The 19,231-nt window shown below is 41.4% G+C and overlaps 1 protein-coding gene across 1 annotated transcript in view; it reads left to right on the top strand.

The window, feature by feature from the left end:
- The window catches only part of cenpc (centromere protein C), a 75,073-nt gene that overhangs the window by 16,963 nt on the left and 38,879 nt on the right, over window positions 1-19,231 (top strand). The window contains exons 4-9 of the mRNA XM_033018424.1: window positions 342-442; window positions 1,747-1,843; window positions 5,082-5,367; window positions 11,187-11,321; window positions 14,652-15,295; window positions 17,509-17,695. Of these exons, the coding sequence (XP_032874315.1) occupies window positions 342-442; window positions 1,747-1,843; window positions 5,082-5,367; window positions 11,187-11,321; window positions 14,652-15,295; window positions 17,509-17,695 (1,450 nt within the window). The remainder of the gene's footprint in view (window positions 1-341; window positions 443-1,746; window positions 1,844-5,081; window positions 5,368-11,186; window positions 11,322-14,651; window positions 15,296-17,508; window positions 17,696-19,231) is intronic.

Here is a 19,231-nt window from a genome sequence, read left to right as displayed (position 1 = left end):
GGTTTAAATGGCAGTTCAAGGACAAATATAAAATGGTTTTGAAAAATATTTTCCTTCCTGCTTTTGACAGATGTTAAATTTTAACGCCCTGCAGAATATCAATTTAGCCTGTAAAGGCATACAGCAAATCCCAGTTCTAACCCTCAAATATAAAGAAATCCTAAAGCCACAACTAGGCGAATAAAAATACCTGTAATCTGCATTGCATTTTTAATATTGAGAAATCTTGATATTGTTCCTGCCCCCATTGTTGAAAAATGCCTATTCTTTGAAAATGTCATCTTGAAGGAAAATATGACATGGAGCGCCAGATAGATATTAATTCTTAATTATTTTTCCAGACAATGTTAATAATATTGATTCTACGTCCCACTTTGATGTTCCGTTTTCAAAAGGGGAAGATCCATTGAATGAAGTTCCAAAAGATCTCCAGTGTAAAAAGGTGCTGAATGTTTTTTTTATTTTTTTATTAATTTATATGTTATAACATTTTTTACTTTAATCTTTTTCCTTGTCTTTTGTGGGAATTTTATATTAGTCATAGAGGTATACTGCAGGGAAACAGGCTGTTCAGCTTACTGTACTCATGCTGACCCTTTTACTTTAAGTTTACAATAATCTCATTATATTCTTCCCACATTATCAACTATCCCCAGATTTTGCCACTCACATACACATAGTACACATACACTCACATACACATTATAGTGACCAATTAACCCCACAACCACACATTTGAAATGTGGGAAGAATCTGGAGCACCTGATTGAAACCCATTGGGTCATGGAAATTAGTGACATTTTTCCATGGTATAAAATTATACTTTTGATTCTTGACGATGGAGATTGTTTTTCTATGATCAGAATGAATGTGTTCCAGGCATCTTGACACCCAAGGCTTTGGAGCTAAGCATAGCCTAGTTTAAGGATTGTATGAAAGTTGCTAAGGCACCTAAGTTGTGATTTGGGGTGCAATAACTGCTGCAGCCTTCTTCATAGGCACCTTGTATTGCTTACTAGGACTTGATACTCATCATATGACCATATTTCATCAAAACATAGATAGGGATTAGCTCACTGAACCCTCTAATTTTCCATGTTTCTTATCTGCCGACAGGTGATGTTTCTTATCACCCGCAAACTAGTTCTATTTTACACACTGGGTACAATTTACAGAAGCCAAATAACCTACAAACCTGCAAGTCTTTGGATTGTGGGAGTCACAGGGAGAACGTACAAACTCCGTACAGACAGCACCCATAGTCAGGAACCTGGGTCTCTGGCGCTCGAAGGCAGTAACTACTGCTACACCACCGTGCCATCAAGTAGAGTTGCCAGTACTTGCCTTTCCCCTCAGCTAGCTTTCTCACCTCTGCTCCATCTGTTTGACCAAGGGGTCCCAACCCAAAATGGCATCTGTCCACTTCCCTCCACAGATGCTGCTGGGTCTGCTGAGTTCTTCCAACATTTTTTTTTTGCTTGAGAACATAACCGAAATCAGACATGTTATAATTTAATGATATTCCATCAATTTTGACTGGATTTTTGCACAGATCGTAAAGGTGAAAGGTTGTCCGTCATTCCTAGTCAGTTTGGCACAGTTACATTGAGGACTGTCTTTTGTCAGTGTTCCTATTTTTCTCTCCTCAATTCCAGATGAATGTGAGCCAAAGACTGAAATTAAAGGACAGAATCCTTGTCATATTTTTTTATGTTATTAAAGCATTATTTTTTTTTTCCTATCCAGAAAGAGTCTGCTGCAGGAGCACAATTGCAACTATTGGAAAATGCTCAATCTCATAAATCATCAAAATCTTGCACAGACAAGAAAGGGGAAAATAGTGGTTTGTACCATTTCTTTTTTTTAATAGTGATTTCACCTCTGCACATTTTTACATTTTGAGGATTGATGAGTAGAGTTTTAATATGCAGATCTTACCAAATATAGTATGACTAGAAAATAGCATTTGTGTAAGAGAAGCAATTTGCATATGTCTGACAATTCTTTTTAAAATTAGTTAGTAATTCAAAATTCAGGGAGCACTGATAACTTCATTGTGAAACTTAGAAAATCAGACCATAGGGGATTTAAAAAACATTTAAAAAATACCAAATGGCATAGAACAGTTAAGCATAGGAACGGGCTCTTCAGCCTTTCTAAAATCTCATTCTCTTATCTGTCTCCACCACTGTTTTGGCAGCCGACCCCAGGCACCCATCACCCTCTGTGGAAAAAAAAACTTTCCCCGCGCATCTCTTCTAAGCTTTGGCCCGTCTCACCGTAAAGTTATACCCTCCAGGTTTTGGCTCGACGATGAAAGGCCCAACCGATGATGAGGCAAGCATACCATATGCCCTCTTTCCCACTCTTATATACTTATGTTGCCACTTTCAGGGAGCAGTTGACTTGGACCCCAAGATCCCTCTATACATCAAAGCTGTTAAGGATATTCCTGTTAATTATATATTTTCCTCTTACATTCGACCTCCCAAAGTGCAACACCTCACACGCTGTGTGCCATTTTTCTGTCCTTTTCTATAGCTGATCTATATCCTGCTGAGATCAGCCTTCTTCACAGTTTGCAACTTCAGCAATCTTGATATCATGCAAACTTCTTAACCAACCCACCTACATTTATGTTCAAGTCAATCTATTTCAGTGTTGGAGCAGCAGTGAGAGATTTCCGAAAGGCAGCACAGTGAAAGGGTCAAGAGCATCAAATTCCTGGGTGTGCATATCTCAGAAGATCTTTCCTGGTCCAAGAACACTGATGCAATTATTAAGAAAGCACATCAGCGCCTCTACTTCCTGAGATGATTATGGAGAGTCGGTTTGTCAAGGAGGACTCTCCAACTTCTACAGGTGCACAGTAGAGAGCATGCTGACCGGTTGCATCGTGGCTTAGTTCGGCAACTTGAGCGCCCTGGAGCGGAAAAGACTACAAAAAGTAGTAAACACTGCCCAGTCCATCATCGGCTCTGACCTCCCTTCCATCGAGGGGATCTATTGCAGTCGCTGCCTCAAAAAGGCTGGCAGTATCATCAAGGACCCACACCATCCTGGCCACACATTCATTCCCCCCGCTACCTTCAGGTAGAAGGTACAGGAGCCTGAAGACTGCAACAACCAGGTTCAGGAATACCTACTTCCCCACAGCCATCAGGCTATTAAACTTGGCTCGGACAACTCTGAACATTAATAGCCCATTATCTGTTTATTTGCACTTTATCTGTTTATTTATTCATGTGTGTATTAATATAATGGTATATGGACACGCTGATCTGTTCTGTAGTCATGCCTACTGTGTTCTGTTGTGCTGAAACAAAGCAAGAATTTCATTGTCCTATCAGGGACACATGACAATAAACTCTCTTGAATCTCTTGAATCTTGACCACGAGGAAAGGTAGTGTGTGACGATCATGCATGCTCTGAACTCATCGCCACACTTTTAAAAGCATCCCACTTTGTAGATGTTCCTTTGTCCACAAACACCCTACCCCAATCAACTTGAATAAGGTTCCTGTTATGTTACAGTTCTACAAGGCGTTGGTGAGGTAGCATTTGGAGTATTGTGTTTAGTTTTGGGCATCCAGCTGTAGGAAGGATGTTGTCAAGCTGAAAACAGAGAAACAGAAAATGCAGGAGTAGGCCATTCGGCCCTTCGAGCCTGCACCGCCATTCAATATGATCATGGCTGATCATCCAATTCAGTATCCCGTACCTGCCTTCTCACCATACCCCCTGATCCCCTTAGCCACAAGGGCCACATCTAACTCCCTCTTAAATATAGTCAATGAACTGGCCGTGCAGAGTGCAGAGAAGATTTGCAAGGATGTTGACAGGACTTGAGGGCCTGAGCTATAGAGAGAGGTTGGATGGGCTAGAACTTTTGTGCATTCATCCTATCTATTCCCCTTATGATCTTATACACCTCTATAAGATCACCCCTCATCCTCCTGCGCTCCATGGAATAAAGTCTTATACGCAGAGTACATCAGTTTGAGGGAAAAGATTTAATAGGAACCTGAGGCGCAACTTTTTCCACATAGTGGGGAGCAGGTATATGGAATGAGCTGTCAAAGGAGATAGCTGAGGAAGGTACTGTGACAACATTTAAAAGCCATTGGAAAAGATACATGGATAGGAAATGTTTAGAGGGATACGAGCCAAACGCAGACAGGTGGGATTAGTGTAGATAGGGCATCCTGGTCGGCACTGGCATTCGGCTGACAGGCCGGTTTCTATGCTGCATAAATTTATATACATATATTTGCATATTATTTATATATATCAAACAACTGGCCCCAGTGTTTGGTTGTTGAGTGAATTTCTTAGGTTCTGTGTCATCCACTTCTTAAATTCAGGACCTCAAAATCGCACAGATTGGATTAACGTCTGATAAGGAAAACGAGCAAAGAATTGAAGATCCTGTTCTCTTGCCAGCTTGAATTTCTTATGCTCTGCTACATGACTCTCAACTCTTTGTTGGTTAAACTGTGTAAACTTTTCAGATATGGTGATGAATTCTAAAGCAGCAGATTATTTCAAATAAAGCCGATAAATAAACATTGTAAACTTTATTAGTCACCTCGGTGAGTGTCAAATAATACGACTTCACATCAATGTATATTGAAGAGTAAATATAATGACTTTTGCGTAGTGAATCTAAATTGAGCAGAAAGATTATACAAGTACAAACAAGAGATTGAGATTTTGATGGGAATGTTAAAACACAGTGGTCAATAGTGTTTTAAATTTTTTTAATGTCACTACAAGATAAAGATCCAAAAGCATTCTCAGCTGTTGGCACTTCTCCGTAGATCATGCTATTGTTCATCATGGTATTAGTTTAAGCCATCACTGCTAACATCAGTGTCCTTGACGCTGTGTGCTGATGATGTGATCTGTAGTGAGTATTGATGAATACTTTGTCCTGTGTCTTTTTGCATCTACCATATCTTGGTTGTGTCTGCCACATCAAAAGCAGTGGCCTGAGTTGTTGATGAAAATGGAAATTGCTTTTTGAACTCCTATTAAAATTGTAAAAACAGGACAATAATTTTCTTTTTTTCTTTTAAAGGCTCTTGCAGTTCAAAAAAGCAGACCAAACAATGGCCAGAACCAGCAGCTGTTGCTTCTGACAAAACTAGCGGTGGTGAAGGTGTTTGCATTGCTGAGGCTGTTGAAGATGGAAGAGATTTTGATGAACCAGAAGGACCGCTCCTCATTGATGTAGAGGCACTAGTATTGGAAGCTGACATATCTCCTGGAGAAGAATTTGGGATCACTTACAATGCAGATGCATCAGTTGTTAACTCAACTCTAGATCCTTCAAAGCCTTTGGGAAGTCTGAAACCAAAAATGAGGTATGAATTTAGTGGAAAGAAGTGAGTGATGGTACACAGGCTTGAGCTGATATTTACAGCTAAAAGCAAACTAGCAGAAGAGCAAATTTGCCAACCTTCCCAGTGCCACTTGTTCTTTTAACAAGGATGACATTTTTTTAATTTTGTATGTGTTCTTTTTCAGTTTTCTTCCAAAAATACATTGATACTATTGACCTCAGATGTTTCTGATCATAGGCTGCTCTAGCATTGTCTCATTCTTTCGGTAAAAACCTTTCATTTGAACTCTCCATTTGTTTCTCTGGTGATAATCTTATATTGTTGTCTCTAATTTTGCATTTCCCCGTAGGTACAAGCTCTCTGAATCTACTCTATTGAAACCTTGATTTATTTCAATAGACAATAGGTGCAGGAGTAGGCCATTCGGCCCTTCGATCCAGCACCGCCATTCAATGTGATCATGGCTGATCATCCCCAATCAGTACCCCGTTCCTGCCTTCCTCCCCATATCCCCTGACTCCACTATCTTTAAGAGCCTTATCTAGCTCTCTCTTGAAAGTATCCAGAGAACCGGCAGAGAATTCCACAGACTCACAACTCTGTGAGAAAAAGTGTTTCCTCGTCTCCGTTCTAAATGGCTTACCCCTTATTCTTAAACTGTGGCCCCTGGTTCTGGACTCCCCAACATCGGGAACATGTTTCCTGCCTCTGGTGTGTACAAACGCTTAACAATCTTATATGTTTCAATAAGATGCCCTCTCATCCTTCTAAACTCCAGAGTGTACAAGCCCAGCCACTCCATTCTCTCAGCATATGACAGTCCCGCCATCCCGGGAATTAACCTTGTAAACCTACGCTGCACTCAATAGCAGGAATGTCCTTCCTCAAATTAGGGGACCAAAACTGCACACAATACTCCAGGTGTGGCCTCACTATGGCCTTGTACAACTGCAGAAGGACCTCTTTCTTCCTATACTTGACGACTCTTGTTATAAAGGCCAACATGCCATTCGCTTTCTTCACTGCCTGCTGTACCTGCATGCTTACTTTCATAGACTGATGAACAAGGACCCCCAGATCCCATTGTACTTCCCCTTTTCCCAACTTGACACCATTTAGATAGCAATCTGTCTTCCTGTTTTTGATACCAAAGTGGATAACCTCACATTCATCCACATTAAACTTCATCTGCCATGCATCTGCCCACTCCCCCAACCTGTCCAAGTCACCCTGCATTCTCATAGCATCCTCCTCACAGTTCACACTGCCACCCAACTTTGTGTCATCTGCAAATTTGATAATGTTACTTTGTATCCCTTCATCTAAATCATTGATGTATATTGTAAATAGCTGCGGTCCCAGCACCGAACCTTGTGGTACCCCAGTAGTCACTGCCTGCCATTCTGAAAGGGACCCGTTAATCCCTACTCTTCGTTTCCTGTCTGCCAATCAATATTCTATCCATGTTAGCACTCTACCCCCAATACCATGTGCCCTAATTTTGCCCACTAATCTCCTTTGTGGGACCTTATCAAATGCTTTCTGAAAGTCCAGGTACACTACATCCACAGGCTCTCCCTTGTCCATTTTCCTAGTTACATCCTCAAAAAATACCAGAAGATTAGTCAAGCATGAATTCCCCTTCGTAAATCCATGTTGTCTCGGACTGATCCTGTTACTGCTATCCAAATGTGCGGCTATCTCATCTTTTATAATTGACTCCAGCATCTTCCCCGCCACCGATGTGAGGCTAACTGGTCTATAATTCCCTGTTTTCTCTCTCCCGCCTTTCTTAAAAAGTGGGATAACATTAGCTACCCTCCAATCCACAGGAACTGATTCTGAATCTATAGAACATTGGAAAATTATCACCAATGCATCCACGATTTCTAGAGCCACTTCCTTAAGTACCCTGGGATGCAGACCATCAGGCCCTGGGGATTTATCAGCCTTTAGTCCTATCAGTCTACCCAACACCATTTCAAGCCTAATGTGGATTTCCTTCAGTTCCTCCCTCACCCCAGATCCTCTGGCCATTACTATATCAGGAAGATTGTTTGTGTCCTCTTTAGTGAAGATGGATCTAAAGTACCTGTTCAACTCATCTGCCATTTCCTTGTTCCCCATAATAAATTCATCTTTTTCAGTCTTCAAGGGTCCAACTTTGGTCTTAACTAATTTTTTCCTCTTCACATACCTAAAGAAGCTTTTACTATTCTCCTTTATATTCTTGGCTAGCTTACCTTCATACCTCATATTTTCTCCCCGTATTGTCTTTTTAGTTATCTTCTGTTGCTCTTTAAACATTACCCAATCCTCTTGCTTCCCGCTCATCTTTGCTACGTTGTACATCTTCTCTTTTATTTTTATACTGTCCCTGACGTCCCTTGTCAGCCACGGTCGCCCCTTACTCCCCTTGGAATCTTTCTTCCTCTTTGGAATGAACTGATCCTGCACCTTCTGTATTATTGATAGGATGTATACCCTCGGATATTCGGTTCCCAGCCCTGGCCCTCTTGCAGCCATGTCTCTGTAATTCCCACAACATCATACTTGCCAATTTCTAACTGAACCTCAAGCTCGTCCACTTTATTTCTTATACTTCACGCATTCATATACAACACTTTGACCTCCGTATTCACCTCCCCCCTCGCACCGCTCGCAATTGGCCCTGACCTTAATCTCTTATCCCTTCTCGAACTTTCCTTCCCATTAATTCGAGTCTTTTGTAATTTTTCCTGTACTCACTTCCGCTTCAACTCCATCTTTATACTCCCAATTTGTCAATCCCTCCCCCCCACTATTTAGTTTAAACCCACACGTGTAGCTCTAGCAAACCTGCCTGCCAGAACGTCGGTCCCCCTCCAGTTAAGGTGTAACCCGTCCCTTTTGTACAGGTCACCCCTACCCCAGAAGAGATCCCAGTGGTCTATAAATCTAAATCCTTGCTCCCTGCATCAGCCCCTCAGCCACACATTCAGATCCCCTATCTCCCTGTTCCTGTCCTCACTAGCACGAGGTACTGGAAGCAATCCAGAGATAACCACCCTAGAAGTCCTGCTTTTCAGTCTTCTTCCTAACTCTCTGAACTCACGTTGGAGAACCTCCTTCCTCTTCTACCCGATGTCGTTTGTGCCGACATGCACAACTACTGCCGGCTGTTCACCATCTCTCTCGAGGATGTTCTGAATTCGGCTCGTGACATCTTGAACCCTGGCACCAGGGAGGCAACAGACCATCCTCGCATCTTGTCTGCCGCCACAGAATCTCCTGTCTGCTCCTCGGACAATGCAGTCAGCCACTACTATGGCTCTGCCCGACGCCAGTTGAGTCCCATCTCTAGGATTGGAGCCACCGACGTGTCCGCCGCTCGGACTGGAAGCATCGTCTCCCCCGACAATTCCCAAGAGGGCGTACCTGTTTTCATTAGGCACAGCCACCTGGGTCTCCTGCACTCCACGGTTAATTCCCTTTCTCGCAGTCATTTCTTCCCGTATCCTCAGCACGACTACTTCACTGTAGGTCCTGTCCAGGAAGCTCTCATTTTCCCGGATGGCCCTGAGGTCATCCAACTGCTTCTCCAGTGCCCCAACACGATCCTTCAGGAGCTGAACCTGGACGCACTTGCCATAGTTGTAGCAGCCAGAGGCTCCATCCGTGTCCCTGGGCTCCCACATTCTGCAAGCATCACACTGTATAATTTCACCCGTCATGTGTTCACCGCGTCCCGTCCTCTCCAGCTTTTTGCGTAGCCTCCTCGCCGAAGACTCTCGAGCCAAAGACTCACACTTTATTCACAATACACAAAGACTCTTGAGCCAAAGACCTCCCCTAGAGCAGCCTTGCTTATATTGACTAAGTTGCAAATTTGCAAACCAAATTCCTCAGTTTTTAACTGTTTTTCCCCTGTGACCGACCCACCTTTCCCACGGGTTTCAGCCAATAAGCTCTTCTGCCTGCTTCTCTTTCATTGCTGCTTCTCCAAGATCCACGTAAGCACTGGGCAAACACTGGCTTTTTGGCGCTCTTTTTAAACTGGTTTTCCCCTCTGACACCTCTCTCACCTTTCCCACGGGCTTCAGCCAGTAAGCTCTTCTCCCTGCTTCTCTTTGATTGCTGCTTGTCCAAGATCCACGTAAGCACTGACTGTAAACGCTTACGTAAACTCATCTGACTGGCTACCTTACCTCCTGCACAGTCCATCAGTCAACTTCAGCCTTTCTGTTTCCAAGCAAAAGGAAACAGACTGATCGTGATCACCCTTTCCTGGTAGGTGTCATCTTGCAGTTGTGGCATCTTTGTAAATTACTTCCTTTCTTATCCTGATCTACTTTCTTATCTCTTAAAGATCTCAAATATTGAATTCCACGTTGATTATTTCATGGCTGCATTTTTTATTTCTATTGTGATATAAATAAATGATTTACATGAAAATATACACGGACTGATTGGTAAATTTGCAGACGACACAAAGATTGGTGAAGTTGTCGATGGTGTGGAAGGTTGTCAAAAGATACAGCATGATATAGACAGTTGGGAAATATGTGCAAAGAAATGGCAGGTGGAGTTAAATTTGGACTGGCATGAGCAGTTTCACTTTTATAGGTCAAATGTAAGGAAAGTTTACAGTAAATGGCAGTATCCTTTGGAGCATCAATGTGCAGAGGGATCTTGTGGTCCAAGACAATAGCTCCCTGAAAGTGCAGGATGGATGGGGAGACTATGGTGGGGTGTGGAAGAGGTTCACCAGGATGTTGCCTTGAAGGGACAGTATTACAAACAAGGTGAGGTTGGGCAAACTCGGATTATTTTCTCTGCAATGGGGGAAGTTGAATAAAGTCCTGATGATAGTTTATAAAATTGAGATGCTTTGGTTGGGTAGATGGACAGAGTCCTTTTCCAAGGGTGCAACCATCAAATACTGGAGTACGTATGTTTACGATGAGAGGGGAAATATTTAATGGAGAAATGCGGAACAACATATAGTGTTAGGTGACTGGAACTTGCTGCCAGGGAGGTGGTCGAAGCAGATATAACATTGATGTTTAAGAGGCACTGGTGCAGGGGAAATGAAGGAATATGGACCATTTGCAGGCAGATGGGATTTGTATAATTTGGCGTTATGGTGGCACAGACATCGTGGGCCAAAGAGCTTGTTCCCGTATTGTACTGTTCCATGATGTATTGTACATTTTCCCGTGCAGTATGCTGTAAGTTTACTACCAGTGTAGTGAAACTAGTCTGTTCATTTGATATGTTCTGCCTGCCTTATACGGATGAATTAACCATCCTTCAGTCCTTGTAATGCTATTTTTCGAATTAATAATTAATAATTTCACAATGCCTCTGCCACCTCATCCTCGAATGCCTTTCAAATGTGCTGATAAAACCCGTGTGGAGTAGGAACTTTATCCATTTAATTTGATGATTTAAAATGTCTTCCCTTTATTTAAATATTATCAGTCTCAGCCTGATTACCTCACCGGTAAATTAAAGTAATAAAACTCTGTAACAGTTAATCCATTTCCCATTGCTGATACCTACACGTTCTTTTCCGTATCCTAATTGTTCCCTTTGTATTTTTAGTCATCCATGATGTTCCATGTGAGTTTACTCTTTGTTGGCGGAATATATTTTTTCCAGGTTTTATTTTGCATTATATTAAGTGGTTCCTGGTGCTGCTCTGAGATTTTTTTTTGTCTGTATTATTGTCCATTTTAGTTTTTGTAAGTTCCATTCCCAGTGCTTTAGCACAAGATTTTTTGATGTCCCTATGTTTCTTCCTAATGCAGATTTGTGATATTGCTACTGAGCTCATTTTATGAAATTATTTTTTGTAGGCTATGTTTTAATAACACCGTTATAACACCGATAACTGTGAATCGTCCAAATGTTAGAACTGAGCAGAAGAATATTGTCTCACGTATTTTAGGAACTGAAGAACCCAAGACTACTTCAACCTGTTTTGGAAAGAAGTATGTATATCTTTAGATAGTTAAAAAATCGTTCTGATTTCAATCTCTCAATTTTTCATCTACATAAATGCATGGAGAGTACACATAGGTCAGCAAAGACTCGGTGGACTGCACTGCCTCTTCCATACTGTGCGACTCGTGATTCTTTACTTTTTCTTGAAGGTACAGATTCCTTGCGTTGGCTTGTTTTATGTGCACACCAGTGCTCTCTTGGCTTTAGGCTGAATTACTCATTCAATAATTGTCAGTAGATGATTCAACTTTCGGACTGTTACATTTAGCCGCAGATCTGTAGTTCTTCGATCTGTAGTTCTTCGATAGGAAATTGGCCAGGAAAGGAAATATGATTTAATTAGAAACATAGAAAATAGGTGCAGGAGGAGGCCATTCGCCCCTTCAAGCCAGCACCGCCATTCATTGCAATCATGGCTGATCGTCCCCAATCAATAACCCGTGCCTGCCTTCTCCCCATATCCCTTGATTCCACTAGCCCCTGGAGCTCTATCTAACTCTCTTAAATCCATCCAGTGATTTGGCCTCCACTGCCCTCTGTGGCAGGGAAATCCACAAATTCACAGCTCTCTGGGTGAAAAGGTTTTTTCTCACAGTCTTAAATGGCCTCCCCTTTATTCTAAGACTGTGGCCCCTGGTTCTGGACTCGCCCAACATTGGGAATATTTTTCCTGCTTGTCCAGTCCTTTTATAATTTTATATATTTCTATAAGATAACCCCTCATCCTTCTAAACTCCAGTGAATACAAGCCTAGTCTTTTCAATGTTTCTTCATATGACAGTCCCGCCATCCCAGTGATCAATCTTGTGAACCTACGCTGCACGGCCTCAATCACAAGTATGTCCTTCCTCAAATTAGGAGACCAAAACTGTACGCAATACTCCAGATGTGGTCTTACCAGAGCCCTATGCAACTGCAGAACAACTCTCTACTCCTATACTGAAATCCTCTTGTTATGAAGGTCAACATTCCATTAGCTTTCTTCACTGCCTGCTGTACCTTCACGCCAACTTTCAGTGACCAGTGTACAAGGACACCCAGGTCTCGCTGCACCTCCTCCTTACCTAACCTAGCCCGATTGAGATAATAATCTGCCCCCTTGTTTTTGCCACCAAAGTGGATAACCTCACATTTATCTATATTGTACTGCATCTGCCCACTCACTCAACCTGTCCAGGTCACCCTGCAACCACCTAACATCCTCTTCACAGTTCACACTGCCACCCAGCTTTGTGTCATCCCCAAACTTGCTAGTGTTGCTCCTAACAGCAGGGCGAAGAACATCATCAAGGACAGCTCCCATCCTGCGTTTGGCCTGTTCAACCTGCTGCCCTCAGGGAGGCGCTATAGGTGCATCAGAACAAGGACAAATAGACTCAAGAACAGTTGCTTTCCAAAAGCCATAACCTCTCTGAACTCACACATGCACTGACTTCACAGCCTAACCCCCGGACTTCCATCTATCCACCTACTGTAATTTGTACTGTAACTGTAATTTTTAATATGTGCAATAACCCATACTGTATATAGGAATCCTATTTATTCACTCTATTCACCCATTGTCTTTTTATAGATATGTATATAGCGCCGCAGAACTGTGCACCTTATCCCCCCCCCCCCCCCCCCTTTTGTTTTGTTTTTTGTTTTTTGAACTAATTACATGTCTGCACTGAGTACGAGCTGCTTTTAATCTCATTGTACATGTGTATAGTGACAATAAAATGGCATTCTATTCTATTCTATTCTAATTCCCTCTTCCAAATCATTAATATATATGGTAAACAGTTGCGGCCCCAACACCGAGCCTTGCGGCACTCCACACGCCACTGCCTGCCATTCTGAAAAGGACCCGTTCACTCCTACTCATTACTTCCTGTCTGCCAACCAATTTTCTATCCACGTCAACACCCTACTCCCAATGTGCTCTAATTTTAGTCGCCAGTCTCCCGTGCGGGGCCTTATCAAAGGCTCTCTGAAAGTCTAGATACACTACATCCACTGGCTCCCCTTCATCCATTTTACTTGTAACATCCTCAAAAAATTCCAGAAGATTAGTCAAGCATGATTTTCCTTTCATAAATCCATGCTGACTTGGACTAATCATTTTACTGCTATCCAAATGCCCCATTATACCTCTTTAATAATTGACTCCAGCATTTTTCCCACCACCGAAGTCAGGCTAACTGGTCTGTAATTCCCTGTTTTCTCTCTCGCTCCTTTCTTGAAAAGTGGGACAACATTAGCTATCCTTCAATCCACAGGAACTGATCCTGAATCTGTTGAACATTGGAAAATGATCACCAATGCGTCCACTATTTCTAGAGCCACCTCCCTGAGGATCCTGGGATGCAGTCCATCAGTCCACAGTGATTTATCATCCTTCAGTCCCATTAGCCTACCCAATACTATCTCTCGCCTAATGAAAATTTATTTCAGTTCCTCTACCCCCTTAGATCCTCTGTCCTCCAGCACTTCTGGGAGATTGTTTGTGTCTGCCTTAGTGAAAACAGAACCGAAGCACCTGTTCAACTCTTCTGCCATTTCTAATTGTTTTCTCTCTAGCCAAACTAGAGATATTGAGACCAGCTGACAGCTACCACTGCCCTAGATTAGTGTAGTCAGTGGTACATGCTCACAGTAAAACATCCTTTGACAGCCCGAAACGTTGCCTATTTCCTTCGCTCCATAGATGCTGCCTCACCCGCTGAGTTTCTCCAGCATTTTTATCTACCTTTATAATCAGTAGCTCTGTTGCATTCGGGAGATCTCAATAGCGCTAATCTATTTAAATGGACCAGCAGCTTGTCTGATATGTGCTGTTTCTTTTATCCAAATAAGTACAGAATTATTATATTTGATCCTTTGCTGTGGTGCTGCTGACAAAATATCAACACTTTATGGTGCCACTTTTCTCAATGGTTAATTGTGATCAGTGCACATAAGCTTTGTTAAGTAAAGGCACAATATTAGGTCCTTTTCAATCTTGTGTATTTTCTGAGTGTGATTTACAAGCTTGTCTCGGTGCTAGTGACAGGTTGTGATATGTGGCTCAGGAATAGGCCCACGATTCAGAAGTGCTCTCTCAATGTGTTTTTTTAATTTGCTTGGTTATTGTGATCAAACGGCAGTATTCTTCATAGACTGGACTATAAAATCCAGAATCGGGGAGAATTTTATTAGGTATTGGCTTCAAGTTTACCTTGAGTCAGGCAGTTTCGTCTGTTTTTGGCGCATGGCTGAAGGATGATTAGGGTTTAATTGAGCATTTAAATCAGTATTTAAAAATAACTAATACAATTGTTATATTTCTTTTACAGGCCAACTGTTTCTGGAATGACACGGCCACTACAAGTTGAGCCGAGTGTTTTTGCACCGAAGTGCAATGAGTCTGAGTTTGAACTGATGGAAGAAGAGAGCTTCTGTTTTGAATCGTGGACCATACCGAGGAAGGCATTGACACCGAAACCAGTTGAGCAAGAAATGAAATCTGCTGTAGACAACAAGAACGTAAAGAAGAAAGAAAAACAGCAGAGAGCTGGTGGAAAACAAATTGCTATCACAGATGAAAAAGAAAAATTATTAAATGAGCAATTGTCCTGTCCTAAACAAGTGGAGGACACGGGATTTTGCAAACAAAACAAACAACTCAATCCAGAAGAATCTGGCAAAAGCTCTGTTATATGTCCCATGAAGAACAATGTTGAGGAAGAGTTACAAAATGAACCTTCATCTGCCTCTAAACAGTCTTTGACTTCCAGGCAAAAAAGAAAATTAGAATACAGGAAACCAGGAAAGTCAGGAGAAAAATGTGTCACGATTCAGGGCAACAGAGGTGATTGCAAACCATTCCAGGATAAATCACCGTCATGCATTCTAAGAAATCTTGACAAAATAAATTATTCTGAGCAGTTTGTGGTCAAATGTAAGAACTTTACAGAAACTCCAAACAAGCAATCTGTGGGTAAAGTACCAATATCATCAGGTGAATGATATGCATTCATTGAAATAGCATGAAACTTGTGCTATATTTTTCTTGTTGAAAATGATTCAAATATGTCTGCTAAACTAAATGAATTGTTTTACTTTGAGGTTTAGAATGGTTAAAACCAACGGCTCTATATGTCATCTTGAAAAACCCAGTGCCTTAACATTTGAGCTTTGCACCTGATACAGCAAAAATACCAAACAAAATCATAATGTAAAGAAAATGGAAGCAAACCTACCTCAATTCAAACCCTACGAGTAGTAAACTACTTCACTACACTTTCTTTAAATAACTTTGAAGGGTGAATAACTGCTAGATGTTATTATCTTCTCCTTGGGCTCTCCCATGTGATTGAGGATGGCATTGTTCAATTCCGGCTTTGTGTGTTGTGATGTGCACAGTTAAGCTAATGTGGGAATTGTAGATGGGGCAAGTCATAGCTGAAGGTTCAGACAGGTAGGTAATTGGGAGATGGTCTGCCCTTCAGTTGCCTCTCGTAGGGCCTTTACTCCCACAGCATGGCTTCACTTATGGTCATGCCATTTAAATGGGGACGGGAGGTGCGGTGACAGCCAGATTTATTCTTGGATATTGTCATTGCCAGGCACATGTAGCATGTGCAAAATGCTGAATATTGTCTGATCTGGATATTGTCCAAGTCTTGTTACATTTGAATGTGGAACAGAACTGCTTCATTATTTGACAACTTGCACATGGTGCTGGACATTGTGCAATCATCAGCAAACCTCCCTGCTCCTGACCTTACATTTGACAGAAGGTATTTCCTGAAGCTGCTGAAGTCTACACTACACTCAGGAGCTCCTGTGGAGACGTCCTGTGGCTTAGATTATTGATCTCCAATCACCATGACCATCTTCCTTTATGCTAGGTACGGTTCCAACCAGTGAATGGATTTCCTCCCTCTCCCATGATTCCCACTGACTCTAGTTTAGCCAGGGCTCCTTGATGCCATACTTTTTAAAATGCTGTTTTTATGTCAATAGCAGTTATCACTTCACTTCTGGAGTTCAGTGGCACAGCTGGTAGTGCGACTGCCTCACAGCTCCAGCGACCAAAGTTTAATCCTGACCTCGTGCTGTCTGTGGGGTTTCCATGTTTCCCTGTCAGTATGCGGGTCTGTAACTTCCCCCTTGTTTACGGTGAGTGGTAGAATCTGATGCAAGTTGATGAGAATGAGGAGAATAGAAAAAAATAAAATTAATGCAGGGTTAGTGTAAATAGATTGCTGATGATCATCATGGACTTGCTCAGCTTTATCTCTACGACTCAAGTCATGTTGCAATTTTAAACAAAATTGTGCAAACTTGTTGGTGCCTGAAATGTGTTGATGGGGGTGTTGTTGGAAGCATGTACGATGGTCAGGAGTCTCTTTCCCTGGGTGGAAATGTCAAATACTTGAGGACATAGCTTTAAGGGGATTATTTAAAGGAGATTTGCATGGTAAGTTTTATTTACACAATTGTCAGTGCCTGGAATACATTGTCAGGGTAAGTGATGGAAGCCAATATGATAGCCATGTTTAAGAGGCGTTGGGCAGATACATGAGTTGATGGATATAGACCACATGCAGTCAGATGTGCAGTTTAAACTGGCATAGTAGTTGGCACTGGCATTGTGAGCCGAAGAGCCTGTTCCTGTGCTGTATTGTTTTATGTTCCCATCCCATGCATCCCATCAATGCAGTGATAGGTCACAATTAGAAATAATTTTGATCAGAAAAATCAGGAGGGAATTGTGTTTCCTCATAATAACTACCATCGCATCCTTATCAGGAACATTTCCAAGTTGGCAAACAGGTATCCAAGGCTGATTGAGTGAGGAGAAACAAGTGTGTTCATTTCTTTTGAAGTTGAGGGCTTGATCTTTATTCCACAACTCCAGTATTCCTTCTCAGTTAGGCTCATAAGAGGCCGTATTTTTAACTGGCATCATTGTTGGCTAGCTATGTCCTTGCATTCGCTTATTGTCTTTCAAAGGTGCTACTTTACCTTTCTAAAATGTATTGAATATTAACTATTTAATTAATATGTTATTTCAAAGTGCCAAAAATATTTTACTACTTATCAAGTTTATTGTGGAAGCAAAATTGCTTTTTCAAATATTAAGTTGGAGCACAATATGACTTTAAAGAGTATTTATCCTAATTTTCAGTCGTAATTTCATTACAGATCAGAACACGAAATATATGGATCTGGTAACTACTCCATTGGGAAATAGTGATGAAAATGACATATTAGCTGGGCTGGAAACGCATCAGCCAAGAACCAGCTTATTGAGTGGGAGGAATAAGGAAACTACCATTGTGAATGGACCTCTAGCTCTTTCAGAAGTTCAACAGAAAACTAAATCAAAAAGGTATAATTAATACAAACTTTTTAGTTAATGTTCAATGCTAACTTCCCTCTTGCTGGTACATAGTTCTGCAAGTAGGGCAGCTTTTCACTGTCTTACATAAATAAGCATCTCTCTGACATTTATAAGCTGATTCAATGTTTTCCAACATGTGGATTGATCGTAATCAGAATTGCTATGAGCTTTAAATCAATTTAGATTAAATTTGGGCATTCATCATGCATAATTTTCACTGGCAATGAAAATTGTACTAATATTAACACCAGGTTTTCATTTAATCGTTAGTGCTTATTTTTCTTGAAATGATATGCGCCATATGAATCTCTTAATTTGAGAACTTAAGATTCTAATATAGAACATAAATAAATAATTAAAAAATTATGTTTAAGAAAAATGGCAACACCAGGAGTAAGCAAAATGATATTTTCAACATTTACTGCCACGAAAGTTGAATATGATGTAACCACTTCTGAAATAGTCGAAATTTGTAACTAATCAAACGGAAAGATGTTAAAATGCTAGTTAGTTGGATACCATCTGGGAATTTAGAAATAATCTGAAGAGAAGAAACACTATTGGATATATCTAATGATTAATTAGAATAAGGTGCAGTGCAAAAGTATTGCTGAATAGTTAAAAATAATTTATTTCTGTATGAAGGAAGATGAAACATGTCGTGCAAACAATAGTTTAAAATCAGGTATCAATGTTAGAGCATAAAGATTTAGGTGAAGGTTAGGATGGAAGAGAAAAAACAATGGGTGATGGTGATGGGGAGCAGAAAGGAAAGTGTGCATGGGCAGGTTGAAGAGTTTGGGGTGTTTGGGCTTCTGTTGGCTAGAATTAAATGTTATCTCAAAGAAATATTTAAAATTGATCCTGATGAGACCTGACAGACAGATGGCGGGCACATCCAGAACCAGAAGTCGCAGTCTCAGGATGTAGGATAGACATGGAGTCATACAACATGGAAACAGGCCCATCGGCTGAACTTGTCTACGCTAACCATGTTGCCCCATCCATGTTTGTCCCATTTGCCTGCAATTGGCCCATATCCCTCTAAACCTTTGCTATCTATGTACCTGTCTTTTAAATGCGGTTATAGCACCTGCCTCAACTACGTCCTCAGGCAAGCTGTTCTCTTTGCTCACCACTCTCCGAATGGAAAAAGGTTGCCCCTTAGGTTACTGTAAAGGAGTCAAGTCTGACACACTGTAACCTTTACTGAGTCTTTAATTAAGGCACATGTCACACACGTCCCAGTACTGACTGCATCTAGTCTTCAGGCTGACTGGAACCAACAGGGAGGAACAAGGGGAGGATATCACAGTTATACTGATATGGCTGGGCGTGGTTAGTGGTATTGAGGTAGCTACATTATAGGTTGCATGCATAAACCATCTACACCCTTTCCCTTAGAAATTAAAAATTGAAGTTATAACAGTGGCAGGGTGGTTATACAACACCTGCAAATCTAAACAAAATCACCGTAACGGACAGGAGGTTTGACAACCCAACCCGAGCAAGTGCGCATGGCAC

The sequence above is a fragment of the Amblyraja radiata genome, chromosome 3 (assembly GCF_010909765.2).
Source record: "Amblyraja radiata isolate CabotCenter1 chromosome 3, sAmbRad1.1.pri, whole genome shotgun sequence".
In the NCBI taxonomy this organism is placed as follows: domain Eukaryota; kingdom Metazoa; phylum Chordata; class Chondrichthyes; order Rajiformes; family Rajidae; genus Amblyraja; species Amblyraja radiata.
Note: the sequence above shows the minus strand (reverse complement) of the source record. Positions and strands in the feature narration are given on the sequence as shown.